A 26,917-nucleotide genomic window follows, 5' to 3' on the forward strand; every position below is an offset into this window, starting at 1 on the left:
TCATTTTGTTTCATATGTCCAACTTGGAAACAGTTTCTCTTTTAATTGTACAAATAATGACTTCAATGTGTCATTTTACACAAAATTAATATGCAATACACAACACATATTCACTTTTGATTAAACTAATACTCAAAACGCAGCTCATTCAGAGAACACCAATATGGTCGGGAGGAAATTAAACACAGAATAAATATGGGAAATGCCTGTTATTATCCAGTCTGCTGTCAAAAAATCTGAAAGTTAGAATTTATAAAACAGTTATATTACCGGTTGTTCTTTATGGTTGTGAAACTTGGACTCTCACTTTGAGAGAGGAACATAGGTTAAGGGTGTTTGAGAATAAGGTGCTTAGGAAAATATTTGGGGCTAAGAGGGATGAAGTTACAGGAGAATGAAGAAAGTTACACAACACAGAACTGCACGCATTGTATTCTTCACCTGCCGTAATTAGGAACATTAAATCCAGACGTTTGAGATGGGCAGGGCACGTAGCACGTATGGGCGAATCCAGAAATACATATAGAGTGTTAGTTGGGAGGCCGGAGGGAAAAAGACCTTTGGGAAGGCCGAGACGTAGATGGGAGGATAATATTAAAATGGATTTGAGGGAGGTGGGATATGATGATAGAGAATGGATTAATCTTGCTCAGGATAGGGACCAATGGCGGGCTTATGTCAGGACGGCAATGAACCTCCGGGTTCCTTAAAAGCCAGTAAGTAAGTAAGTAAGCAAGTAAGTAAGTAAGTAAGGTTGGTTGGTTGGTTGGTAGGTAGCCAAAGTTCTGCTATAATGGCAATGAAGCCATCAGCCATCTTGCAGTCGAATATTTTTCCGTGGTGTTGAGGTGAACAGGCAAGGCTTCTCAATTTTCCAGGTGGTGCTTATCCATGATTACGTCCTTTCCACATAACACACAATTGGGTGAGATGGAGATGCCAATTATATATAAATGAGCTGCCAAACAATCATGCCCGGTCAGAAGACGGAAGGCTATCAGTGCTGAATTTCTTGGTTCTTCAGGGATGATCTTTAAATTTTGGAGGAGGGGTTCCCATGAGTTATCTTTAGCCGATTCCTTTATTTTGTTCAAAAATTGTTGTTTGTATTGAAATTTTTAATTTAATATGACAGAAATAAATGATTTTTCAGTAATATGTTTTTCTATTAGGGTGCAGCCTTTTGCAGCCAGTTGACCCACCAATTGATTACCTGTATAGCCGCAGTGCACTGGAACCTATTGCAGAACTATTTTCTTGCCAGTTTTTGGAGCTTCTTGATGAGGGTGCAGCACTGAGAAGTTGTGTCAGTTTTCTGTGAACTATTATTAGCTGTAGCTTGTATAGCTGCTTTTGAGTCAATGAAGATTACAGGTTTGGAAAATTTATTTTTTTATTTGAAGTAGTTTGGTTAGAATAGTGCATACAGCTTCAACTCCTCCATCAAAGTTTGTGGAGTTCTTCCTGACTTCTTTATAGAAGGAAAAAAAATTACAATTTATTTTTTATTTGAAGTAGTTTGGTTAGAATAGTGCATACAGCTTCAACTCCTCCATCACAGTTTGTGGAGTCCTTCCTGACTTCTTTATAGAAGGAGAAAAATTTACAAGTTCCTCCAGCTCCTGCAGCATCAAAATCGTTTTATAAAGATGAATCACTGTAAATGTGTAGCCAAGTTTCACAACGATATTTGCTATTAATTGTTTCTAATGTTAATTGTTTTGCTACATTTGGATTTGTATTTTTTTAACAATTGTTTATTGTTGTTTATTGTTAGTAAAATAACATGTACAAAAATACAGTCTTAATTCTTCCCTGAAGAAGTAAAAAAAACTCGTGCTCAGGGAGTTCTAAACACATACTCGTACTTAACACAAACAGAGATAATTATTTGACACAAAGTGGGTCAAGGAAAAAAAAATTATAGGAATAAATTAACTTTAAAAACACAATTCCATTTTTAACAATTTAAATCATACAAATACATACACATATTAAATGAACATAATATGGGCATTTGTTAAAAGGGCAGATGTCACTTTTTTTGTTTTTTGTTTTTTTTACTTTTTCACAGATAATGAAACTATAAGGGTAAATACATCATTCTATGTTAAAAGGGCAGCAATATCTTAGTTACAAATAAGTTAAAAATGCTGTAATGATCTTGAGATATTGTTAAAAAGTCAGATGTCCTGGACATCTGCCTTTTAAACAATAATTAGTTGTATTGTTAAGTTGGGAGCAAATATCACCAGTTAGATCAAAGGCCAATCAAAACCCACTCACGCTGTGTGGAATTTGCATTGTTGTAAACTTCAAAGTTTCAAACCTTGAACAACATCATTAAGCATCATGAGTTCTACAGAAGAAGATGAATTTTCTCTTGGAGGAAAAAGAAAAGCCAATCCTCAAAGTTATAAAAGAAATGTTGTAAAACAAGCAAGACTGAAAGGAGAAGCTTACACAAATTACTCTGGAAAGAAAATAGATGCCAAAACAGTTGGTGAAAATTGCAGGTAATTTAATATTTCAATATTAGTAACTTAGCGTAGTCCTTATATTTAGGTGGTTTGAATGTAGGCATATTATTTTTTATTGGTATTGTTATTCTTCTTCTTCTTCTTCTTCTTCTTCTTCTTCTTCTTATTATTATTATTATTATTATTATTATTATTATTATTATTATTATTATTAGCTTTAATAATTCCATTGCACATATTATAGACTATGAACACGCTAATGATTAACTTTTATTTATCATTGGCACCATTTTTATATCCATCAAAGTACAAAATAATCATAATATAATATTATCATTGTAGATGCAGAATGCAGTGCACACAGAATATTGGAGATGATGATTACGTGGAAATCTTCAAACAAATTTACACTCTTAAAACAAAGAATGAACAAGACATATTTCTGCAGGGTTTAATAGATGTGCAAGACATAGCACGTAATCGTCTACGACAAGGTGAAAAAAAATTAGATAGAACCTCTTTTAAGTATCATGTGTTATTGGGTACTCAACCCATCCAGGTATGTTTGAAGTCATTTCTTTCACTATATGCTGTTTCTGCTAAGAGTGTTAGACGTCTCAGAAATTTAAAGCTGAAGGGACAAAGCCTTACTGATAGGAGAGGTAAACATGTTAGTTTTTCTTTTCCAGTGGATATAAAAATCAAAATTCATGAACATATAAGTTCATTTCCATTAAAAGAAACTCACTATACTGGAAAAGTAGATCGTTATCTAAGTGCAGATTTGACTATTAAAATGATGTATAACTTGTTCAGACAAAAACATCCAGATGCTAAGCTCAGCTATAGTGGCTTCTGTAAAATATTCAAGGAGAATTTTAATTATAAGTTTGGTCAGCCACAAGTTGATTGCTGTTGCACTTGTTAAGAGCTAAAACTTAAAATCAAATCACCACATATTAATGATGCTGCTAAATGCTGTGCTATAGCAGATCTTGCTGTGCATAATAGAAAAAGTAAAAAGTTTCATGCTGCACTTAGAGAAGAATTCTTGGATGAACTAAAAGGGCTTAACAATAATGTTCTATCACTGTCTTTTGATTATATGATGAATGTTTCACTTCCAAAAGTTCTAGTTCAAGATCTTTTTTATCTGAGGCAATTGACAGTAAATTTGTTCTGCGTACATGATATAAAGAAAAACAAAGCTGTATTCTATTTATATCATGAGGAACAAGCCAAGAAAGGTCCAGACGAAGTGTATTCATATTTGTTAGATTATTTACAACATTATTTGCCTGCTCATATTGAAGTAGTCCGGTTGTTTAGTGACAATTGTGTCGGACAGAACAAAAATCACCCTCTTTCCAGACTACTCGTAGCATTAACTGACACAAAACAATTGAAAATAATTCAACACTTCTTTCCCACAAGGGGACATAGTTATCTCCCTTGTGACCGCGATTTCAATATAGTGAAGAGGAGGTTGGAAAAGACAGATAGAATTTATACTGTACACCAGTTAACAGAACTAATAATAGAAAGTAGCACCACACAAAAATTTACTGTGAGAGAAGTAGATAGTTATACTATTTTAAACTTTAAAGACTGGTGGACAAAGTTTTATAAGAGAATAGCTATTTCCCTGGAAAGTTCATTGAATCGGAGGGATGAGAGGGTCCATTTTGGCATAACTTCACTGCATCATTTCATTTATGATTCAGATACTCCTGGCTATATTGTGGCAATGGCATTCATTAACGGTCTGGTCAAACATACCTTTAATGTTGGCCTACAACAACATGTTGAACTAGCTTAGAATGTAAGTTATCCTATAGATAAAGTGCCCTTAAAAAAGGAAAAAGTAGGAGACCTTCAAAAAATTATTCAGTATGTGGAAGATGGTCACCGGGAATTTTATATATATATATACATTTTGCAGGGTCCTGTTATGAGTGAGGAAACCAGCAGCTAGAGTTCTTGCTGAAGATTATGATATTGAAAAACTATCTTTAAACAATAAATTGTAACAAAGAGATATTTTTGTAAAATATAAGAAAACCATAAATGAGTCTTTAAAATTAACATCACTTGTAAGTTTTTCAACATTGTTAAAAGGGCAGAAGCCCTTGAGTTTCAAAGTGTACTGAAGTGTCAATTTGTTAAATTTAAGAGATTTCAAGTCCAAGGTCAATTTCAAGAAGATAAATACTATGTTCTGAGTCGTGCAGTATTTAATAAATCAGCAAAATATGGATAAAAATCAGTTTTTTGTTAATACTGAAAAGTTTACTGTGTTGTAAAAATAAGAAAACCAATAAATGAGTCTTTAAAATTAACATCACTTGTAAGTTTTTTCAACATTTGTTAAAAGGGCAGAAATCCGTGACTTTCAAAGTGTAATTGAAGTGCCAATTTGTTAAATTTAAGAGATTTCAAGTCCATGGCCATTTTCAAGAACATAAATACTATGTCCTGAGTTGTGCAGTAATTGCGAAATGAGCAAAATATGGATACAAATCAGTTTTTTGTTAATACTGAAAAGTTTACCCTAATGGACATGTGCCCTTTTAACAAATGGTCATTCATATATTCTTTAAAACTTAAATTCCTAACGCTACTTTTGAAATTTCTGATAAAAAATATTCCAAATTCGGGTATTTTTCAATTATTTTATTATATAACCTTGGACCAAAGTAGGTACCATGGCTAAGAGCTGTGCTTGTGAAACACTTTGGTTCCTCTAGTCGTATAAAATCGGATCTTTTAGTTCCATATTTATGATGATACAATTTGAATTTATTACGATTTTTATGTATTAAGTTTAATAAGGCAATATAATAAATCTGTTTAATTTTCAAAACATTAAAATCAGTGAACAAAAGCTCGGATGAGTAAGCAATTGGTTTATTAAGGCATATTTTAATTATTCTTTTCTGAATAAGTATTAGTGGAGTGAGATTAGAATTACAATCATTTCCCCATCCTAAAATTCCATATTGAAGACTGGATTGAAATAAAGCTAAATAAATGAGACGTAAATTATTAGCTGGTAAATATGACCGAAGTATAACAGAGATATAAATTGTTTTACGTAATCTATTGCATAAATATGTACTATGTTTATTCCATCGTAAATGTTGGTCGATTGTAATGCCTAAATACTTAACTTCTGTTCGGTTAATATGGGACATTCACAATAAAATTTTGGGAAGAACAATCAGAATGATGAATATTGGCCTAAAAGAAGATTGAGGAGATTTAAGACCACTGGATCTTAGTGAAAACGGAAAAACAGTTGTTTTGGATGTGTTTAAGAAAAGAGCGTTTGGTTTGGTTTGGTTCCAATAAGTTGTTTCCTGTTTGAATATTTATGTATTCCAAGGGATTTTGTCGGATTTGTGACATTTCAATGTTAGTTTGGGGAATGAGATGCGTTTGTAATCTTTTAACTTTCTGCATAAATCCTTCTTGTGTGTTTAATTTAGTAGGCAAGATTTTGTATTTTCTCCAATAATCTGCATTAGACAGTCTGTTTAATTTCTCATACCGGATTTCTGCTTGTTCTTGAAACTCGTGTATCAGTGGTTTTTGTTGAGTAAGTTGTCTCATTGAATCTATTGGTGTGAATTTCACTGCACCTATAATTAAACGTAGTGCTTGGTTTTGAAATTGTTCTATTTTATTTCATTGTTGTGGGGTGCATGTGATGAGTATTTCACTACAATATTTGAGGACAGGTTTCATGTACATATATGTGGAATTTAGTGTACGTCTCTGGCTTCCCCATTTGCAGCCAGCTAATCTTTCTAACAGATTTAATCTCTTTTGGGCTTTTTCTACTACAGTATTAATATGATCATTCCAAGATAATTTGTTACCGGTATCAAATATGACTCCTAGATATTGTGAATTGATTGCTCTTTGTAAGGGAAGTTGATTAAGCTTGATGTTATGTTTAGTGACATTTGTGAATATTTGATATTTAGTTTTGACTGCATTTACTTGCATTAGGTTAGTAGAGCACCAATATTCCAATTTAGTCATGCTGTGTTAATTTGGGTTTCCAATGGCTTGAGCTTATTCTTTGGTTTTGAAACCCAGATGAGGAGGTCATCAGCAAATAATGTAAACTTTACTTCTTTGCCAAAGATCTGGGAAGATCGTTGATAAATATATTAAATAATGTTATACTCAACACTGCTCCTTGAAGTACACCCATAGCTGTTTGTTTGTATTTTGAAAAATATGATAGATATTTAACTGTGCTGAATCGCTGTGTGATGAAGTCTTGTAACTAACAGAGCGTATTACCTCAGATTCCTATTTTATGCAATTTTTCTACAAGCTTACATACATGAGAGAACAGATTGTTAAACTTTTTGAATATCACCACTGGGTGAGTGGTACTGTATAAAGCTAGACTGCTGTTTTGAAAACAAGTTGTTGGATTCAAGGAACCAATTGAGACGTGCAGCAATCATTCTTTCCATATTTTCCATATCTGACTTGTCAGAGAAATAGGTCTGTAGTTATTAATATTAGATGAAGTTTTACCTTTCTTCAAAATGGGTATAATACCGGTAATGCTTTTTTTCCAGTTAGCAGGCACTGTAAAAAGTTCAGCATGGTTTTTTACACTTGTCTCTAAGGTTCTTGATAAATTCTGAATGAATTAAATCTGGACCGGGGACTTCATTCGATTTAAGAGTCCCAATAGCTGCATCTAGTTCATGGATTGTGAAACTATCAACAAACACTTCTCTTGTGTTTCATGTAAACACACTTCTTTTGTTCACCTTCATATTTTTTTCATGTTTTTTTTTTCTAACATTTTGTGAGTTGTTGTGATCCTATGTATTATTGTAGGTATATGTAAGGCATTTGCAATAACCTGGGGGTCTGTTAGTTGTGTATTTTTGTAAATTATGAGTGAGTTACTTGGTGGATTACTCTTTGTGATATTAGATATAAATTCGGGTAAGCTTTTATACCATCTTTTCTATAGTCCATTTTAGAGATGAAATTGTTAAAACTTTGCCTTTTGGCTGAGAGTACATCTTTCTTAAATGTGGCCACTTTACAAGCTTCCAGTCTATAAAATTGTCTCTATTACTGTTCTCTTCTGCTTGTTTTCTGGCTGTATCACGAGCTAATTTTAATGTCATTGACACTTTGTTTAAAAAACTTAAAATTGTTTAACGACACATTAAAAGTGTTAAAATTTTTAAAAAAGGTTATGTGCCTTAGACAGACGGCCCATTTCGACGCCGGTTCTGTGTCATCTTCAGTGTCCTACGAACTACTAATGTTCCTGTTGATCTTGCATACTGTCATTTGCATTCGTCAGTTGTAGGGGTGGGGGTGTGTTGCTCCTATGGTGGGGGGTGTTTGTTTGTGTGTTATGTATCATGATATCGAATAATGTGTGGGTATTGAACTGTATTTGTGTATTAAGTATATGTTGTGGGTGTGTTATTGTATGTTTGTATATTTCGTATTGTTCTAAGATGTTTAACTATGGACTTTTTGGTGTGATGTGTAGAATTTCCATATCTGTTTCTATATTATTGTAGTCATGATTATTGTTGATAATATATTGTGCGTAATTTGATGTGATGTGTGGTTTGGTTATAGCTTTAATGTGTTCTTTATACCTTGTTTGAATGTTTCTTCCTGTCTGTCCTATGAAAAAATGTGGGCAACTGTTGCATTTTAGTTTGTAAACCCCAGTTGAATTATATTTATTTGAATGTTTAATGTGATTATTTCGATATTTCTGTGTTGTGTTATTTGTTTTGTATGCTATCTTGCATTTTTAGTTTTCTGAATGAAGTTGCAATTTTGTGAGTATTGGTATTGTGATATGTTAATGTTATGTATTTATTCTCGCGTGGTGTTTGTGTTGGTTTGTTCTGTTTTTGTTTTGTCTTTTTTATTAGTGTGTCTATCATGTTAGGGTATATCCATTGTCTTGTGCTATATATTTTATTGTGTTTAGTTCTTCAGTATAGTTATCATTGTTCATTGGTATGGTAATTAATCTGTATGTCATTGTACGGAAAGCTGCATGTTTATGTTGTATGGGATGGTTTGATGAATTGTGTATGTGTGTTGTAGTTGTGGTGGGCTTCCTGTATATTTTGAATTCGTGTCTGTTATTTGTTTTGGTTATGGTGATGTCTAAGAAATTTATAGCTTGGTTATGTTCTGTTTCTATTATACACTTTAATTTGGGATGTATTTTGTTGAGTTATTGATGTAGGTTCTCTATTTGTCTTTTGTTTCCATTATATAGGACTATTACAGTATGTCATCTACATATCGATGCCAGTACATTATTCTCTCTGCGTGTTTGTTGTTGTCAGTGTTTAATATGTGTGTTGTTGTTGTTTTTTTGTGTTGTTTTCTAATGCCAGGCGTTTGACAATAAAGTCATTTGACCTTTTGCACTCCAATATTTTTCAAAGATATGTGTTTGTTCTATATTATGAATGAAGATTTCATCTAATATACTTGATATAGGTGAACCCATTGGTAATCCTTCAGTTCGTGTATAATATTTATTGTTATGTGTGAAATAATCTTTTTTTAATGTTTCTAAATCTTTTGTCCAGAAAGGTTTGTAGCTTGGGATCTTTCCTCGGGGCACCCATTTCTTTGCTCCTTTTAGTACCGGTATTATAGTTGCACAAATTATATTGTTACATTTTTCTGGGGATTCGTTCATATTAATGGAGAGGTTATTTTCTAGGTCTTCTCTGAATTTAGTCCAATTGGATTTTTTAAAATTCCAAGAACATCTGTTATAAGATTTGTTTGTAGGTTTCTGATGGTAGTAAAATAGAAGTAACAATGATTCTGTGGCCAAGTCCAGGGTCTTCCAAAACTTTCCTGCTTGCCTTGTTATATATGTCTGAAGATATTAGAGTTAAATCTGGATTAGATGTTTCATGGGAATGAAGAAATGTTGGAGGATCTTCTGGGTTGAATAATAATTGGATTGATTGGGTGTTAAGAAAATCTTCTATTGAACGGCCAACAGAATTGATGCCTACATATCCCCATTCTTTAGAATGACCACTGAAGTCTCCAATTATGAGAGTCTTTGGTGTAACTACTATATTGTCCAAATTGGGTTTGTTATTGGGGGGGGGGGGTATATGCCATACATTTTGAAGTGTTATTTATCCAAAGTTCTATTTTACAAATTTCAGATTTGTGAATAATTTCAAGGGAAAAATTGTTCCTGGGCCGGGTATCGATCGTGGGACCCTTTGCTTAGCGCATGAATGCTCTACTGATTGAGCTACTCCAGGAACTATACAAGACACCGTCACAATTCTTCCCTTTATATCCACACAACTCAAATGGGCTGACAAGACGCCAGAAACCCAACTTTGAGTGCACACAATTCTGTGTGACGTAAATTGTGGCTTTCTGTTAACGTACCTACAGTAATGAATATATTATGCCTGCTTCACAGGGAGCTTCTACCTGAAAGTCAGATTTGCATAATATATTCGTTACTTCAGATTTGTCTTCCTCAGCCATTTGTTTAATAATGTTGAAGGTTAAAGTTATTCTCTTTTGATGCCAACTAGTACGCCACTAGCTCTTTTTCTTGCTTTAGGTTGTAGAAGTGTCATTTGCAGAATTTGTATAACAAATGAGGTCCATCAATTCATATCCTTCCAATTATTGCATTTACATCGGTAACAATAGAGTTATAAATTCCTAACAGTGAGTAGTTTCAATACTAATGTAGTAAACGTCACAAGAATTATTTCCTTGATGTGAAATATTTCATAAGAATAAAATAAAATTCTCACAGTAACAGCTAAAATCCCGTGTTCATACTAGTTAAGTATTTAAAATGGAGCACGATTATGTACAGATAAAGCACTGTTTAATAATGTAATTGAGAAAAAAAAAATTAAAGAAACATTTGATCCATGTTGAATCTTTCGTACACTACTTTTAACACTTGAATATAAATAATTGATTAAATCATCAAACGCACCCACACAACAGGCAGCGAAGTTCGAGATGACGCCGAGATCTAGTAGGCTCTGAGGATGGTGTGAAGAAGCACCGAAACAGCTGTAAGCCGCAAATGCTTACACAATTAACACGAGTAAGATCGCCATTTAATCAATTATGAACATTTGATATTATCAAAACTTCTTCAAAACTTCTTCATTTATGTCTGACTTTATATTTCCTTATACAGTGAAACCTCTCCTTACGGACGCCTCCAAGATACGGACACTCCTCATATAGGGCAGATTTTTATGTCCCAACTGAAATAATATAGAAATAATGATCAATTTAACTCTCATTTACAGACACTCTCAGACATGGACACGGACAGCTGTTTCACAGTTCTAAAGCTTGCTTTACCTCCTGACTGCGGACAGAACTTTGATTTCAAAACCTAATGTGTTACAAAAATGGAAAATTTAGTTTTGAGAACTGTACAGAAATTCCTTACCATGAAAGAAGACAATAAGGGTCTCGTAGGCTACCACTAGCCCAACCGGCTACCCCTTGTTGCCTGGAAGCGGGTGGATAAACAAAGTCATAAAATTTAACCTGTCTGATGGGTCCAAGGTGAAATTGTATTCGACACATGATAGGGCTAGTAGGATTATTCTCTTCACTTCAATCAGTTGTTCTGTTTCGAGAGACATGGCACCTGAACGTAAAGGTTAAGTTGAAAACAGTAAATTACAGTACTGCATAACTGTAGACCTAGAATAAAATTGCATGGCATAGTACTGTATTTTACTTTTTCAGTCTTATCTACTGTAGTTGAAAGTTGCAAAGAATTTACTGTAGTATACTATATTTAGAATTAAACTACAGTAATACATTTCATTTAAAGCATGAAGAAATACATAATGTATAAGTTATTATAAATTTACTGTTACATTGGGGAGCCTCCCTCCCAATAAAGAACACCTCCCAGATGCAGACAGATTGTTACGTCCCTTCGATGTCTGTAAATGAGAGGTTTCACTGTATATGATTGCATAATTACTCTAGTCCAGTAAATCAGTCAGCTCTGTTACACCATTCTGTTCCTATGGGTACACAGTTGAAAAATAAATCCCACAGGTGTTAGCACAAGCCAAGATGATGCACAAAAACCATCTTGATTGTACTGCTATGTTCATCCATTTTGATTTGGCGAGTTTGTGTGTCATACTCTTGCTTTGTGTTTTAGTCTAAGCATGCATTTTTACTATGTCAGATCTGTTAGTGTTGTGTTTTCCACAAATAACAGGATATAAAGTCAAGATCAAGAGGACATAATAGTACACGTGTGCAGTAGCTAAGTTGCTATTTTGGAGATTTTTAAGAAAAAAAAAAAAACTTTAGGTTCGCACATGCTTATGTTTGCTTTGTCATGTCTGTTACCTGTCAGATCTATTACTCCATGTCATGCCTGTTACATCATTCAAAACAGAGCCTTAATTTTTTCTAATTATCTATCATTAAAGAAACTAAAGCTCAAATATCTTCGCCTTAAGGGCAATCTACTAAGATAATTGTTACTGAAAGAATGGTTTCTGTTAGTTACTGAACAAGTTATTATTTTATATTAGGTAAAAGATTTGATATTAAGATATTTAAAATATTTGTTCATTTTTGATCTGAAGTTAGTTCTGTTACCATTCTAAGACCTACTCACTGTTTAAAGAATGTCTGATATAAAAATAAAGGAATTCTATTTCTATAAAGATCCACTGTCTTGTCCTATAACACACCTGACATTTCGTCGTGCCATCAAAGATTCATCGATGCTTGTAGAGAATGCTGTACAGCAAGGTGAGTGTACAGTGGCTGATTACTATGGCAGAGACATTGCACTATATTAATACATGCAGTGTAACATAACATGACTTAAAATACAGATTAGCCCAAAAAATGTATACACTATTTGTTTATAAATAACTTTAGAACAAATTCAGATAAAATTCTCATTTTCGGGGAAATTGTAGCTTAATGGATAGGTCGAAGAGGTGCTGTCGAGTACCCAGCACAGTCCCCAGACCTAACACCAATTTCTACATATGGGGGACCCTAAAGGATGTTGTTTATCAGGAAATGCCAGCTACACTGGATGTGCTACGAGAACAAATCAAAATTTAACGTCATGTGCAGCTATGACACTGGACACATTACAGAACTTAGTTCGTGGAGCAGTTCGGCGGCATCAATAGTTTTTGGATGCTGATGGTGGCCACTTTGAACACCTATATTAAGCTACAATTTCATGAAAAACGAGAAATTTTTCTCAATTTGTTTCACTCTTTTAGGACCCCATCTTCTTTCATTCAGAGCAGAACTAAGTACAGATCTAATATTTTTCTTCCTAGGCATAATTAACAACTTAGCCAATTAAATATAACAACTATAAATAAACTGAACACTACAACTATACTTATTTCACTATTTTTAGGTCTATGCAAATGTTTCTGTGTAAATGAAACACTCAGAAAACGATTATAAACCCACAACACAAAACTAAACACTCAACTAACGATTATAAATGCACACAACACACCAAACAAGGCTGCAGGCCGAGTTTGATAACCAGTCTACTATTGTAATATGAAGTTACGACATGTGTATCGTACAAAGTTTTATCCACTTTGATTAAAAAAAAATAATCTAAAATTGAATATTGTCTAAATGTAAAATTTTTATTGCCAGCTATATACATTTGCTTTGTAGGTGATCGATTCATATAGAGGGGCTTGTACGAGAAACATTTGAAGCTATATACATTTGCTTTGTAGGTGATCGATTCATATAGAGGGCCATGTACAAGAAACATTTGAAGAATATTATTGTCGGTATTGTCACCATGACTATTTATAAATATAAGTGTCAATGGTATTGCATTAACAGCTGTACTGATTTATTAATTCCAACAAAATCGCGACAGAGGTATGAAGAGGAATATAAGAAGTTTGAAGAGTGGTGTAAAAAACAAAAGTAGAGAATATTTCTGAAAAGTTTATGCTGGAATATTTTTCAATGAAAAGTCAAAAGAAGAAATCAAGTTCTCTGTGGATTCATTATTCTATGATGCGGTGTACGATATCACTGAAGACAAACGTGGACATCAGTCAGTAAGTAGACACAATAATTGTTGGGTTTTTAAAGCAAAAAAGTGAATTGTGAAAATGTTACCATTAATGTGTATAACAAATAAAAAGCTTACAAGGACAAGGATCCTGCTGATCCAAAGTTGCACTTGGGCATGGGTTCGATTCCAGCTTGTGCTCATTACTGGTACTTTTTTCCGAGGTTTTCTCCAACCATAAGACGAATGCGAATGCCAGGTAATCTATGGCGAACCCTCGGCCTCATCTTGCCAAATACCATCACGCTATTACCAATACAATCAATGCCAAATATCCTAGTAGTTAATACAGGGTCGTTAAATAACCAACTAAAAGAATTGCAGAGAGCAATCAGAGTAGTATAATGAAGCATTAATGGTTGAAGTGTTGATCAAAACTTTTTAGTGGTGGTAGCAGTATGTGTAAGAAAAGTAAATAGTTGGTGTACTATGGTTGATGTTTAAGAAAGTGCGAAGTTAATACAGTGCTAATAGTACCTCCCTCATGCCAATAACTGCTACAGAAAAGAATAATAAAATTATGCCTTAATAAATTCTTGATTACCCTTCAGAACTGTTGTATTCAGGATTTAAAGTATTTGACTTCCATCAAATTCATAACAATGTATTATTGAATTTCGTACATAAAAACCGAAATATATTTAATTTATATTCACATAAATCAGTCATGTCAATTGATGCCCACAGGAACAAGCGCGCGCTTTAGAGCTGAGGAGAGCCTGAGCAGTTTACAGCGGAAAGGAAAGAGACAGACGAAAGAAGTAGTATATGCCGCTTGGCCGAGCTATGTTCAGGGATGGCCAGCACTGATTCAATAGATAAAGGGAAGAGAACTTATTAAAACTGTATCCATGTTAATTTTTAGATTTGTCTGGAAGTATAAATGCATTATAAAAATATAAGTTTTAATTTTAATGTTCATTTTTCACAAGTTTGATTTTTTTGTCCAAAAGAAATACCGTATTTTCTCAACTTTCTTTGTAGAAAAGTGAAATTTTCAGATATAGGCCTATTTATTTAGTAGCCTTACAGAATGTTTTCGTTAATTTAATATACCGTAAATGCGTATTACTGAAGATAGTGTATTAAAAGTTTTGAAAATATTCGCATGGAAATGAATTATTAACAAAGCAACTACTGTTACATCATAAGCAAAAGATACCTCCCCATGTGTTGTAAAAATGTCAGCTCTATAGCTTCAGCACGTTTCGAGAAAATAATTTAATATTCTGATGATAGGAAGTTGCTCACCAATATCACCTTAAAAGCATAATGCGATAAGAGTTTTGTTATGGAATATTAGTTACACTTAAAACATATACTGCACCTAGGTAACTGCTTTGTACTGTAATATTTTTTTGATTAGTTGATTGATTATTTTTATAGGGCTAAAGGTATCATCAATATCAATTACAACTTGTCATGTCATACTCAATCTCTTTTTTTGGGATATCACTTTCTTTATGAATGACATGTTTCATCCATTTAGTACAGTATAGTACAGTACAGTATGGAATTTATGTGAATATTCCTTCTTATCTCTTTATTATGTTATTAACATTTAAAACACAACTGCAATATTAAGAAATTGGTATTAGTATTTTTGTTTTACAAACAATATAGATAATATCAAACAGAAAGAAGCCATATAAAAATAACGACATAAAATGTCACATTCCGTTTGAAGTTTGTGCACCAGTGTTTTCTTAATCCTATAGGCTGCTTATTCATATACACAACCCTTCTCTTTCCAACTTAGCGCTTGATGCCTGCGCACGACGTCAAGGTCAGAAAAATGCGCTTGCTTTGACATCACTGACATAAATATAAAACCAAAAGATCAAAAAACATATATTATGCTTAACAGAACCTAAATGTATCATAACTGTAGCATATAATCACAGTAGCAACTTCGGTCCAAGGCTTTATAACATGATAACTTAATAGCTAAATTCCCAAATACACAATTTACTAATGCTCCTTATTTAAAAAAATCAATTAAAATTGCTGTTTAGAGAGAAAATTTAAATTATTGTGATATGTGTTTTTTCTTCTTCTTTTTTCTTTTTCCTTTTTTTTACTTTTTACTCTGTTATTTAATAAAATATCTTAACATTATGTGGAATGCCCTCTGAGCACGAGTTATGTAACTTACTCTTTCTGGGGATGCTAGAATGTTTTTATATAAAAAAGCAATATGTATCTTTGTTCTACGAGGGCTATTCATAAAGTAACTTCCGTTTATTTTTTACAAACCTGTGAATGACGTTAAAGAATTGGGTTACAATACGCTTGAAATTGTACACTTTAATTTATTTTTCCACACAGTTTTCAGTCACATTGAGACACTTGTTGTAGCGTTTGACGAGCTTTGAAATTCCGCAATCATAGAATTCGGCCAACCTATGATGCTGGTTTTCAACTCTTCGTCATCGTTAAAGCACTTCGAGCCAAGCCACGTCTTCATGTGCATGAAGAGATGGTAATCGCTAGGCACCAAATCTGGGCTATAGGGAGGATGATCCAATACTTCCCAGTTGAACTCTTGCAGTTTGGTTGCAGTACGACGCACTGTATGCGGTCGGGCGTTGTCATGCAGGAAAATCACCCCAGATAACAACATGCCACGATGTTTGTTTTGAATGACCCTTTTCAAGTTTGTTAGTGTGTTACAGTAACGCTCAGCGTTAATTGTGGCATTCCTCTCCAAGAACTCCACTAGCAAAATTCCTTTTCTGTCCCAGAAGACAGTTGCCATAAGTTTCCTCATGGAAAGTGTTTGACGACACTTTGTAAATTTTTTCGGGGAGTGAGTATGGCCCCACTGCATTGATTGAAGCTTTGTTTCTGCATTCACATACTGCACCCAAGTCTCATCTCCTGTCACACTCTGATCGAGAAAAGCATCACCTTCTCTTTCGTAACACTCAAGAAAGGACAGTGCTGCTCCCATCCGCTGAGCCTTTTGTTCCTCAGAAAGAAGTTTAGGCACCTATCTGGCAGAAAGTTTCCAGTAGCCCAAATCTTCGGTAATCACTTTGTACAGAAGAGTACGACTAATCTGTGGAAAATCCTCACTAAGCTCTGATATGGTAAACCTGCGGTTTGCTCTAATCCTTTCGTCATCCAAATGAATCAGGTCTGCATTCACGATACTCGGTTGATCACTTCTCTCTTCATCATGGACATTGGTTCGCCCATTTTTGAACATACGGCACCATCTAATTTTTAACAACCTCCTGACTTCAGCATTTCTCTTCTCTTCGAGCCTTTTTCTACCTTATTTTTGTATAATGTAAAAATGAATTGAAACATTTAATTTTTACATGGTTGAAGGTGATTTATATGTTGGATTCTGTTGTTCCAGAGATGCACTGAAATGTGCATCTAAGCTTATACAAAGAGTGTTTTCTCTTATGAACAGTAAGTGAACAGATATATACATACATCCGTATATAAGGTCTCGCATCCTCATTGAATAATCAAGACTACTATTTTTTGTTAGTAGTCAACATGTAGATACCTATTAATTTTGAGAAAAATTCGTTCCAGCACTGGAAATCGAATCCAGAACTTCTCAGCTCTGTGTGCTGATCGCTCTTTCCAACTGAGCTATTCTGGGACACGATCCACGGTGCCAGCCGAACTCTCCTCATTGTATCGTCAATGGCCTACTACCTGCATTTTAGACATATACCGGTAAGTCATATATGCAGGAGCACATATTTAAATAACTTTATGGCCTTATTCAACAACAGTTTCTGAATACTGTTAACATTGATATATACATATATTCACATATGAGGTCTCACCATCCTCAGATGTTCGAAACAGGAACGCGACACATCTAATCAAATCAGAACTGCAAATCACAGTCAACTTCAACTACTCATGTAGGGAATTTTTACAATTTGTTTGAAACTATTACGCTAGGTAAAATATCTCAAAATACTTTAATTTAAGCCTAACTGCCAAAATGTAGAATAAAATTGTTTTTAGTACCGCTAATTGAATTGAATAATTTTTAAATTTTTTATGTGAAATATTGTAGACCACTTAGTCTCCCGTATTTTCTTCAAAAATAGTTGGCAACCCTAGCACCAACACTATTTCTACCCAAGTCTTCAACAGAAATCAGAGTGAAAATTCCATGTGCTTGTGTAATACTCATACATGTTTTCCATCTATTAGGAATATTCACAATTTGTCGCATCTTCAAATAATTCTTTCGACATTCTGTAATATTCTGTGAATTTGTCTGGATGCTATGCTAACTCTACCAATAAAACATTACAAGCACCACGATTTTCAACCAATGAATCCAAAACCTACACCTTTATCTTCGCATTCTTATTATTGACTATAGCAGAAGATCTTCATCATCCGATGACTCAATACTGAACGACTCATTAGATCAAATAACATGGCGATATGTGTCATGCGCCATGTGCCGTGCATCATGTTGCTTGCATCACCCGATGTGTAACATGTGTAATCGATTTTATTCAAGCTATGGACTCAAGTTGCGCACCCAAATTATAAAATACAGCCCACATGGGAATGCAGCAGGTTTACAGCATGAGCTTCAATTGCAAGTCTGGTTGTAGTGTAATGTTACATATTTTTAAATACGAATGTTGTAATTATATTGTACAGGTGATATATTGTTGTTGGTCCAGTGTCTAGGCACTTGACAATAAGTCAATCGCTGTCTTGCACTCCAATATTTTTGTATGATGTTATCTTGTTCTAGCAATGCTTTGCATCCCTGGACATGTTTCACGTTCATTTCTTCATTTGCATCACACAATACACGGGCTGATGTATGGGAAATTCCTACCCTGTGCAGGTGGCTTGTCAAACAGTCGTGACCTGACTTGTTATCAACCTGATTTATGTGGCCCTTGAGGGATTATCTCGAGGTTAACCATTCAAAATTTCCAGGGTGTGTCATTTGCCCCATCCGAATTTTATTGTTTTGGGCAGATCTGAATTTACTTCTGATTAGTTGTTTTACAGAATAATTGTTATTGAATTGTTGTAAAATTTCAGTTTTCTTTTTAGCCAAAAGTCTACTGTTTCATTTCTTTCATGTCACAATGGGAAGGAAACAACTATTTTTTTTTTCTGTAGTTTAGTTAGATAATGCATCTTTTTTAAATCTTGTAGGCTATTTTAGTCTTTTTCGTGATCTGTTGTAAGATTATAGTCTGTATGGCTGCCCTTCAATCTGATAATTAGAATTTATTTACTCTTTCTTACTTACTTACTTACTTACTGGCTTTCAAGGAACCTGGAGGTTCATTGCCACCCTCACATAATCACGCCATTGGTCCCTATCCTGAGCAAGATTAATCCAGTCTCTATCATCATATCCCACCTCCCTCAAATCCATTTTAATATTATCTTCCCATCTACGTCTCGGCCTACTCAAAGGTCTTTTTCCCTCCGGTCTCCCAACTAACACTCTATATGCATTTCTGGATTCGCCCATACGTGCTACATGCCCTGCCCATCTCAAACGTCTGGATTTAATGTTCCTAATTATGTCAGGTGAAGAATACAATGCGTGAAGTTCTGTGTTGTGTAACTTTCTCCATTCTCCTGTAACTTCACCCCTCTTCGCCCCAAATATTTTCCTAAGAACCTTATTCTCAAACTCCCTTATCTGTGTTCCTCTTTCAAAATGAGAGTCCAAGTTTCACAGTCATACAGAACAACCAGTAATATAACTGTTTTATAAATTCTAACTTTCAGATTTTTTGACAGCAGACTAGATGACTAAAGCTTCTCAACTGAATAATAAGAGGCATTTCCCATATTAATTCTGCGTTTAATTTCCTCCCGAGTGCCATTTATATTTGTTACTGTATTTATTTAATCTATATAAGAAATTTTGCAAACATATAAATAAATAGCCAGAAATGCATATAGAGTGTTAGTTGGTAGGGCAGAGGGAAAAAGACCTTAGAGGAGGCTTAGACACAGATGGGGGAATAATATTAAAATGGATTTGACAGAGGTGGGTTATGATGGTAGAGACTGGATTAATCTTCTCAGGATAGACATCGATGGCGGGCTTATGTGAGGGCAGCAATGAACCTCCAGGATCTCTAAGAGCCATTTGTAAGTAATATGTAAATAGCAGTAACTTAAAAATTTGTTGTATATTCTCCTATAGAATAGTCAAATGAAAAGACAGGGCATATTCATCCCAGTTTCTGCATTCCTGAATATGATACAAGAAATCCATCTGTATAAATTTGTCAACACTCCATATGTGTGTATTTTGTCTCAATTGGCATAATCTTCAAACCTAGTATATCTGTAGCCTACATATAATATTTGTTTGTAGTTTATAGACATTACTTCAATAGTTACTTTAAAGCTGTAATGATATGTATTGAAAAGTCACTTTACAACATTTTTTGGTGTGTAAAAATTGCATTAATATTACTGCCAGGATACAACGAACGTATTTTTCATACTTGTTAATTGTTTTGGAACCCTACATAAGAAGTTGAATGTCTTAAGAGGAATGTGATGAAATAGAATGGTGAAGTGTTTGGCAGCGAAAATATATATTTTTCTTGTTTTGTTTTTTCCTCCCAATGTATAAAGACCATTATTTCGATATGTAGACAGTGTATATTTCATATGATATTATGCAAGTACTTTCGTTCCTTCACAGTTTATGACATTGTCACATAGAATATATGATGTTTCTTTCAAATAATTCACAATTTAATGCACATTAATTTTATCTTCCATTGTTTTATATGAAACTTTTCATAGCCTATTTTTGGAAATCTATTGAATTCCCAATATGCTCAGTCAGTTTAAGAGAGCAGTGTATTATGATAATAGATGTTTGAAAGAATTTTAGTTTTGTCCTTTAAAGAGAAAATTTGGTACGAACAAATGTAACATTTTTTCCTCAAAATACATGGAGAAAATAGAGAATACAGAAACAAAGAAAATACAAGATGATCAAGGTGAAGACAGATGGATGGGCAGAAAGGCAGGCAGATAGTTTAATTTTTTCCATAATATTCTTACAGTTGCTTTATAGCATAGAATATAGCCTAACATATCCAATTCTTACGTTTAACATATAAAAATGCAAATATGAAATATATATACAGAATTAATACTGGTACCTTAATAACATATATACAATGCAATATGTTTACCATTTAATAGTACTAAAACATTTACATAGTACAGTGAAATGTCAAGAATTCATTTACAGAATAAAAAAGTGTGAGATATTAAGTAATTTTTTAGTTTTACCTTAAATAATGCAGGGTTTTGGTTATGATTCTTAATGTCTTCAGGAAGACCAATGAAAATTTTTATTGCCATGTAACATATTCCCCTTTGATAGCATGATAAATTTGATAATGGTATACGAAAATCATTCTTTCTGCGGGTATTAGTGCTATGTATGGCTTAATTAGTTAGAAAATTTTCTTTATTACATAAGAGGAAATTTATTAAAGAGTATATGTACTGATTTGTTAAGGTCACAATCTCTCATTAAAAAAAAAATTGTCTATACGATTCTCTAGCCTTTGCTCCAACTATTATTCAAATTGCTAAGGAGACAAGGAGAACAAGTGTGGGTTATTTATAATAATAATAATAATAATAATAATAATAATAATAATAATAATAATAATAATAATTATTATTATTATTATTATTATTATTATTACTACTTATTTATTTATTTTGGTAAGGTTAAGGCCATCAGGCCTTCTCTTCCACTCCACCAGGACAGTGACAGTTAATTCCAGAGTTAGTCCACCGTTGTGGCTGAGGGGTCAGCGAGTCTAACTCTAAATCCAGTGGGCATGGGTTCGATTCCCGGTCAGGACGTAGTTCTACGTGGACAGTGGATACAAAAGAGAACAAGAGGGCATACACTCATTCATTCATAGGGTTCTGCCGGGGCCTTTGCTATAAGTTCTTTATCAGGACTGGATAGCAGAATCGTGACGTCATACAAACGGGGCATGCTCTGCATGCCATTTCTCTTGGGTATATTTAATAGCGGTGCTTGGCGTTATTTACTCTAGTTAATAGTAAATTATATTAACAAGACAGTAATCAGCATAATTATTATTTTATCTACCACTACTACTACTACTACTACTACTACTACTACTACTACTACTACTACTACTACTACGTACTGCGGTTGTTAAACGAGAGTTGATTGACTTCTTTTCCTATTGTGGATATATGCATGTTCAGCAGTCTTACATGTCGTACCAACATAACTTACGAGACATTACAAACGTTTCACGCTAGTTTGCATAGAAATTCGGCCATTTTCATACCTCAGGGAAGTGTGTAGGGGTAAGAAAATAGAGTGTTATGACAGGCTAGGTTAGTTTAGACTTTTATTATGTCTTACGTACTTATCTGTGACAGGTTAGGTTACGGTAGTTTAGGGTGTTTGTATAGGCAAATCTATGTTACGTTAGTTTAGAATTTTAGTGTTAGGTTAGGTTAGGTTAGTTTAGGTTAGTTTAGGCTTTTATTATTCTTTGCATATACGAAACTGTGACAAGTTAGGTTAGGATAGTTTAGGCTTTTGTTATGCCGTGTATAGGCGAATCTGTGAAAAGTTAGGTTAGGTTAGTTTAGGATTTTAGTGTTAGGTTAGGTTAGTTTAGGCTTTTATTATGCTTTGCATATACGAAACTTTAACAGGTTAAGTTAGGAAAGTTTAGGCTTTTGTTATGTCTTGTATAGGCGAATCCGTGACAAGTTAGGTTAGGTTAGATTAGTTTAGGATTTTAGTGACAGGTTAGGTTAGGTTAGGTTAGGCTTTTATTATTGTCAAGATGAAGGTGAAAGCGATTGAGTGTGGAACTCTTAAACAGGTAGTGATTTTTTGTTTTCTATGTTGACAGTTCAAGTCAGTCGATGTCTATTCCAAATTCGGCGGAAGTCATTCAAAGCTCGTTTCTTACTACTGTTAGTATAGAAAAACGACAGTTAAGAAAGCAGAAAATTGACAGGAATGCGCAGTTCTCTGAAGAAGTAGAAGCAGTATAGTTATTCATGAGATGTCATTTAAATACACACTGTTATCGGTACCTGTTTTTTTGTGAAACTCTGCAATTTTCTTCTTGTTCCTGAAGCACCGGCAATACTATCTTGTTTCATTTTAGAATATTAGCCATCTAGTTGTGGCTCTAGAAACTAGCATACTTGTGGAATGTTCGCAATCACCCACTGTAAAGTTACCACTATTACCAACACTTTCACATTGTTCACATATTAATGTTTTCAAGAGACGCCTTTGATTTGTTGCATTAATGAAGTCGCTCTCATATTTGTCCGAAATTAAACACTGGAATACATTATATGCAAGTACAGTCACATTTGTTACGAAATGTGTGCGCCACATGAGTCCTCCTCTGTCTATTATTCTTAAATAATTATTCAATTCTACTGTATCACTGGAATATTCTAATGTCTGATCACTGTATAAACTTGTCAACATCTAACACACTTTACTACTACACTTACACACTTGGTAACATAACCTACAATGTAGTAGGCCTATATCAGCGCCATCATATTATTTTCTTCTAACTCAACATCCTCACAAACAAAAATAACATCTTCACAACCACATTCCACAACAGCATCTAAATCTCCCTTATAGTTACAATCATCTCCATTCCCATTTTAAGGGAATTTTAAAAGTAGATGTTAGTTGTCCATTACATAATTTCTCTAGCACAGCGTTTCTCAAATTTTTTTGAAGTGAGGACCACCTTTTTAAGTTACTTGTGATTGGGTACAAAAAATATAATTAGAAAAGTATTGTAATTTGAATTTTTGGATCTGATTTGCCCGGATTTTAAAATAGACAGAGTCTAAAATTTCTTATATCGTCATCTGGAAAAACAGAAATAAAAAGAATTAATGCAGAAACATGCCTGATTTCCAACAAGTAAATATGCAATTTGGCACGTTCTATTATTGGTGTACGACGTACAGTATGTGACCATTTCAGTGTGCAGACTGGGTGTCGGCAAAACTATTAAGAAAGTCATAAATACATGAAAAGATTCGGTACTTTGGACCTCTGTTATGAATTCGGGTGGTCCCTGGCTGGGTTACAGACACGGGATGTGCAGGGAAAAGGTGGCGAGAAACACCACGTTCATAGTGCTTTACATCCCTCTTTTGTTGCTGAGGGTAGAGTGCGAATTCGGTAGACGAGTAGGGTAATAAATTTCATAAAATGTCAGTACTGGGAGAAAAAGTGAAAGGCGATTGCCATGGTTCATTTCCAAACTGAGATTTTCAGCTATAGTGTGATAAGAAATTCGTTTGAATTTTATTTTTTCTTCTGTCTTTTTTGAAGAACCAAAAGGGCAGACCTCGAGGACCACAGGTGGTCCTCGGACCATAGTTTGAGAAATAAATAATTAAATATATGAAAAAATAATTAAATAATAAATAAATAGTTTGAGAAATAAATAATTAAATATATGAAAAAGACCCAACCCACTTTATTAATAACTATAAAATATTTGATTTTTAATAATAATATTATTATCTTACGCAAGTTTTGTAGTTGATATATTAACAGCATGGCATTAACTATATTAATAATTAATTTCTAATGGTAATGATGTCATCAAACCACCTCAAGTTTTGTAGATTTTAATATCCAATACACAGCTATACTCAGAAAATTACACACCGGAGAATCCGACCTGTAAATTATTTTTAGTAAATCTTGAAGTTTTTAATAACCAATTGAATTTCAACTCTAAATATGTCAGCAATGCTGCAGATCATGGCCTTCGTGTAATAGCTTGTAGTTTATTGTAGTGTGTGTTTTGTTTTATTTTGAAATGCAATTATTTCTCAAAACTGATGAAAGATGGATTTTGGAAAATAGGAAAATTATGTAGGAAAACTGACATTTCACTGAAAACTACTATTTTTCTGAAAAACTTTGAGCTTCAAGCTTCAAAATGAGGGGTCATTTATTAAAATCCATTCAGCCATTGTCCCGTAATTTCCATTACCAGTTCAAATTATATATATAAATAGCATAGTTTAGTATACATAATGTAAATAATTTAAATTGTAAATATTAGTGTAATTGTTAAAGTAGTCCATGTTTTGTTCTGCCGAACACAGTCACGTGAGCAATCTGTCAAGTACTTCGCTTGCTAGATGTACTCGCGTCATCTACTTAAAACTCCAGTAATACTTAATCTTATAACCTCGTTGGACAAAGTATGGTCCCTTGTGATAATTGTACTACATCATAACATTTTGTACTTCATGTAAGTATACATATAATCAGAAAATGGAAGAACAGTTGAAAGAAGAGCAGTTTGGCTTCAGGAAGGGAAAAGGTACGAGAGATGCAATTGGAGTCCTATGAACAATCAACGAAAAATACCTAGAGAAGAATAAAGAAGTTCTTATAGTATTTTTGAACCAAGAAAAAGCGTTTGACAAAATGGATAGGACGAAATTGATGGGGATCCTAAAGAAAATTGGCGTGAATTGGAAAGAGCAGAGGCTATTCAGTAACCTTTATATGAAATGAGTCAAGTCAGGATAGGAGAAGAAATGTCAGAAGGAAGCAAAATAGGAAGAGGAGTACATCAACGATGCCCTTTATAACCTACCCCGTTCAACATCTACTTGGAGGACTTAGTGAAGAACTGTTTTCAGAACATGGGCGGAGTGATAGTAAGAGGAAGAAGAATAAAGTGTATAAGATTTGCTGATATGACAATGTTAGCAGATGAGGAGATGATAGTAAGGGATATGCTACTAAAGCTAAATGACAGCTGTGAGCGATATGAAATGAATATAAATGCCAACAAGACGAAGACCATGGTCATAGGAAGAAAAATAAAGAAGGTAAACTTGCGAATTCTAAATGAGGCAATAGAGCAAGTTTACAACTTCAAATACTTGGGATGTACTATAAGCAGTAACAAGAAGTCAAAAGGAGAATAGCAATGGCAAAGGAAGCTTTTATTAGGAAAAGGAGCATCTTATGCGGACCTCTGGAGAAAGAACTAAAGAAAAGACTAGTGAAGTGCTTTGTGTGGAGTGTATCATTGTATGGGGCAGAAACATGGACATTACGATGAAGTGAAGAGAAGCAACTAGGAGCATTTGAAACGTTTACAGTTCTTGCATTATGTATTTGTACCATTATCTTATAATATAGTGAGTCCAGCTTAGGTTTAACATCATAGCTATTTATAACTTTAGTTGTATTAGATTTTAGATTCAGACTCGAAATTCTTGTATATGTGATGATATCTGTGGCTTCATGCAAAATACCACATCGTCGCACTGGCATAGTGTGCGTGATTAGGATACACAAAAATGTCGATTTAGACTCAACAGAATTTAAAAAGTTACCATAATTTATTGGCAAACCTCGTGTATTCTGGTACAGAGACTCAAGCATTTTGTGTCACACTCAAGGAACTTCGATATGAAGAAGTGGATTCCAAACTGGCATAAGTCCAAATGACAAGTTATGAGAGAAATGACGAAAAATGGTAAAATAAATTTAACAATAGCCCTATAAACTGGAAAAGGATAAATTAAAATGTGAATAAAGCAAGTTAAAATCTTAAAAAAAAAAAATAACTTAGGACACTTTGGAATCCACCTCTTCATATGTGCAACCCCCCCCCCCCCCCCCCCCCCAGTGGCATGGCAGATATCCAACCTGCACTCCACCTCCAACCAGATATTCAGAAACATTTGTACTTGGATAGCTTGACGAATTTTGTGTCACAAATCGTTGAAGTTATCCTGAGGTACATGATACACTTGGTCCTTCACAAAATTCCACAGGAAAAAGTTCAGATGAGTAAGATCCAGTGAGCATGGAGGACAAGTGAATGCTTCGGCTCGAATTGACTTCCTTAGGATTTTTGCAAAGGTCGTGTGAATCTTTCCACTTTTTTCTCAAAGACCTTTATTTTACTATGCTTTCCATGCACGGACACAATACAGCCCATTTCTCTTAATGCTTGTCCCATTTAACTATGCTCACATCTAGGTAGGAACATCTTTGTGATGCCAAAGTTAAATTCATTCTGAAATGCACGTTGTCTACACTTCACAGATTTCATTTCCATCAGTGAAAGAATGCAGAACAATTTCTGTTGAGGTGTTCATATCGTCATCTTTGCTCATTCTGATCATGCACACCACACCAGCACCAAAGTATGGTATTTTTCATAAATTGTCATAG

At 34.0% G+C, this 26,917-nt stretch overlaps 1 protein-coding gene across 3 annotated transcripts in view; it reads left to right on the forward strand.

Annotated features, from left to right (window-relative positions):
- The first annotated feature begins 262 nt into the window (after nucleotides 1–262).
- Nucleotides 263–26,917, forward strand: part of LOC138715359 (CD2 antigen cytoplasmic tail-binding protein 2 homolog) — a 122,743-nt gene continuing 96,088 nt past the window's right edge. The window contains exons 1-2 of one of the 3 annotated variants that reach the window (XM_069848194.1): nucleotides 806–1,374; nucleotides 17,191–17,337. Coding sequence is in view for 1 of the 3 variants with exons in the window: in XM_069848193.1 (XP_069704294.1) it covers nucleotides 1,362–1,374 (13 nt within the window). In the remaining 2 variants the exon portion in view is untranslated. Of the gene's footprint in view, nucleotides 1,375–16,981; nucleotides 17,338–26,917 lie in introns of those variants that run through there. The other 2 variants (XM_069848193.1, XM_069848195.1) reach the window with 2 other exon arrangements.

Source organism: Periplaneta americana, chromosome 15, assembly GCF_040183065.1.
Source record: "Periplaneta americana isolate PAMFEO1 chromosome 15, P.americana_PAMFEO1_priV1, whole genome shotgun sequence".
Lineage (NCBI taxonomy): Eukaryota > Metazoa > Arthropoda > Insecta > Blattodea > Blattidae > Periplaneta > Periplaneta americana.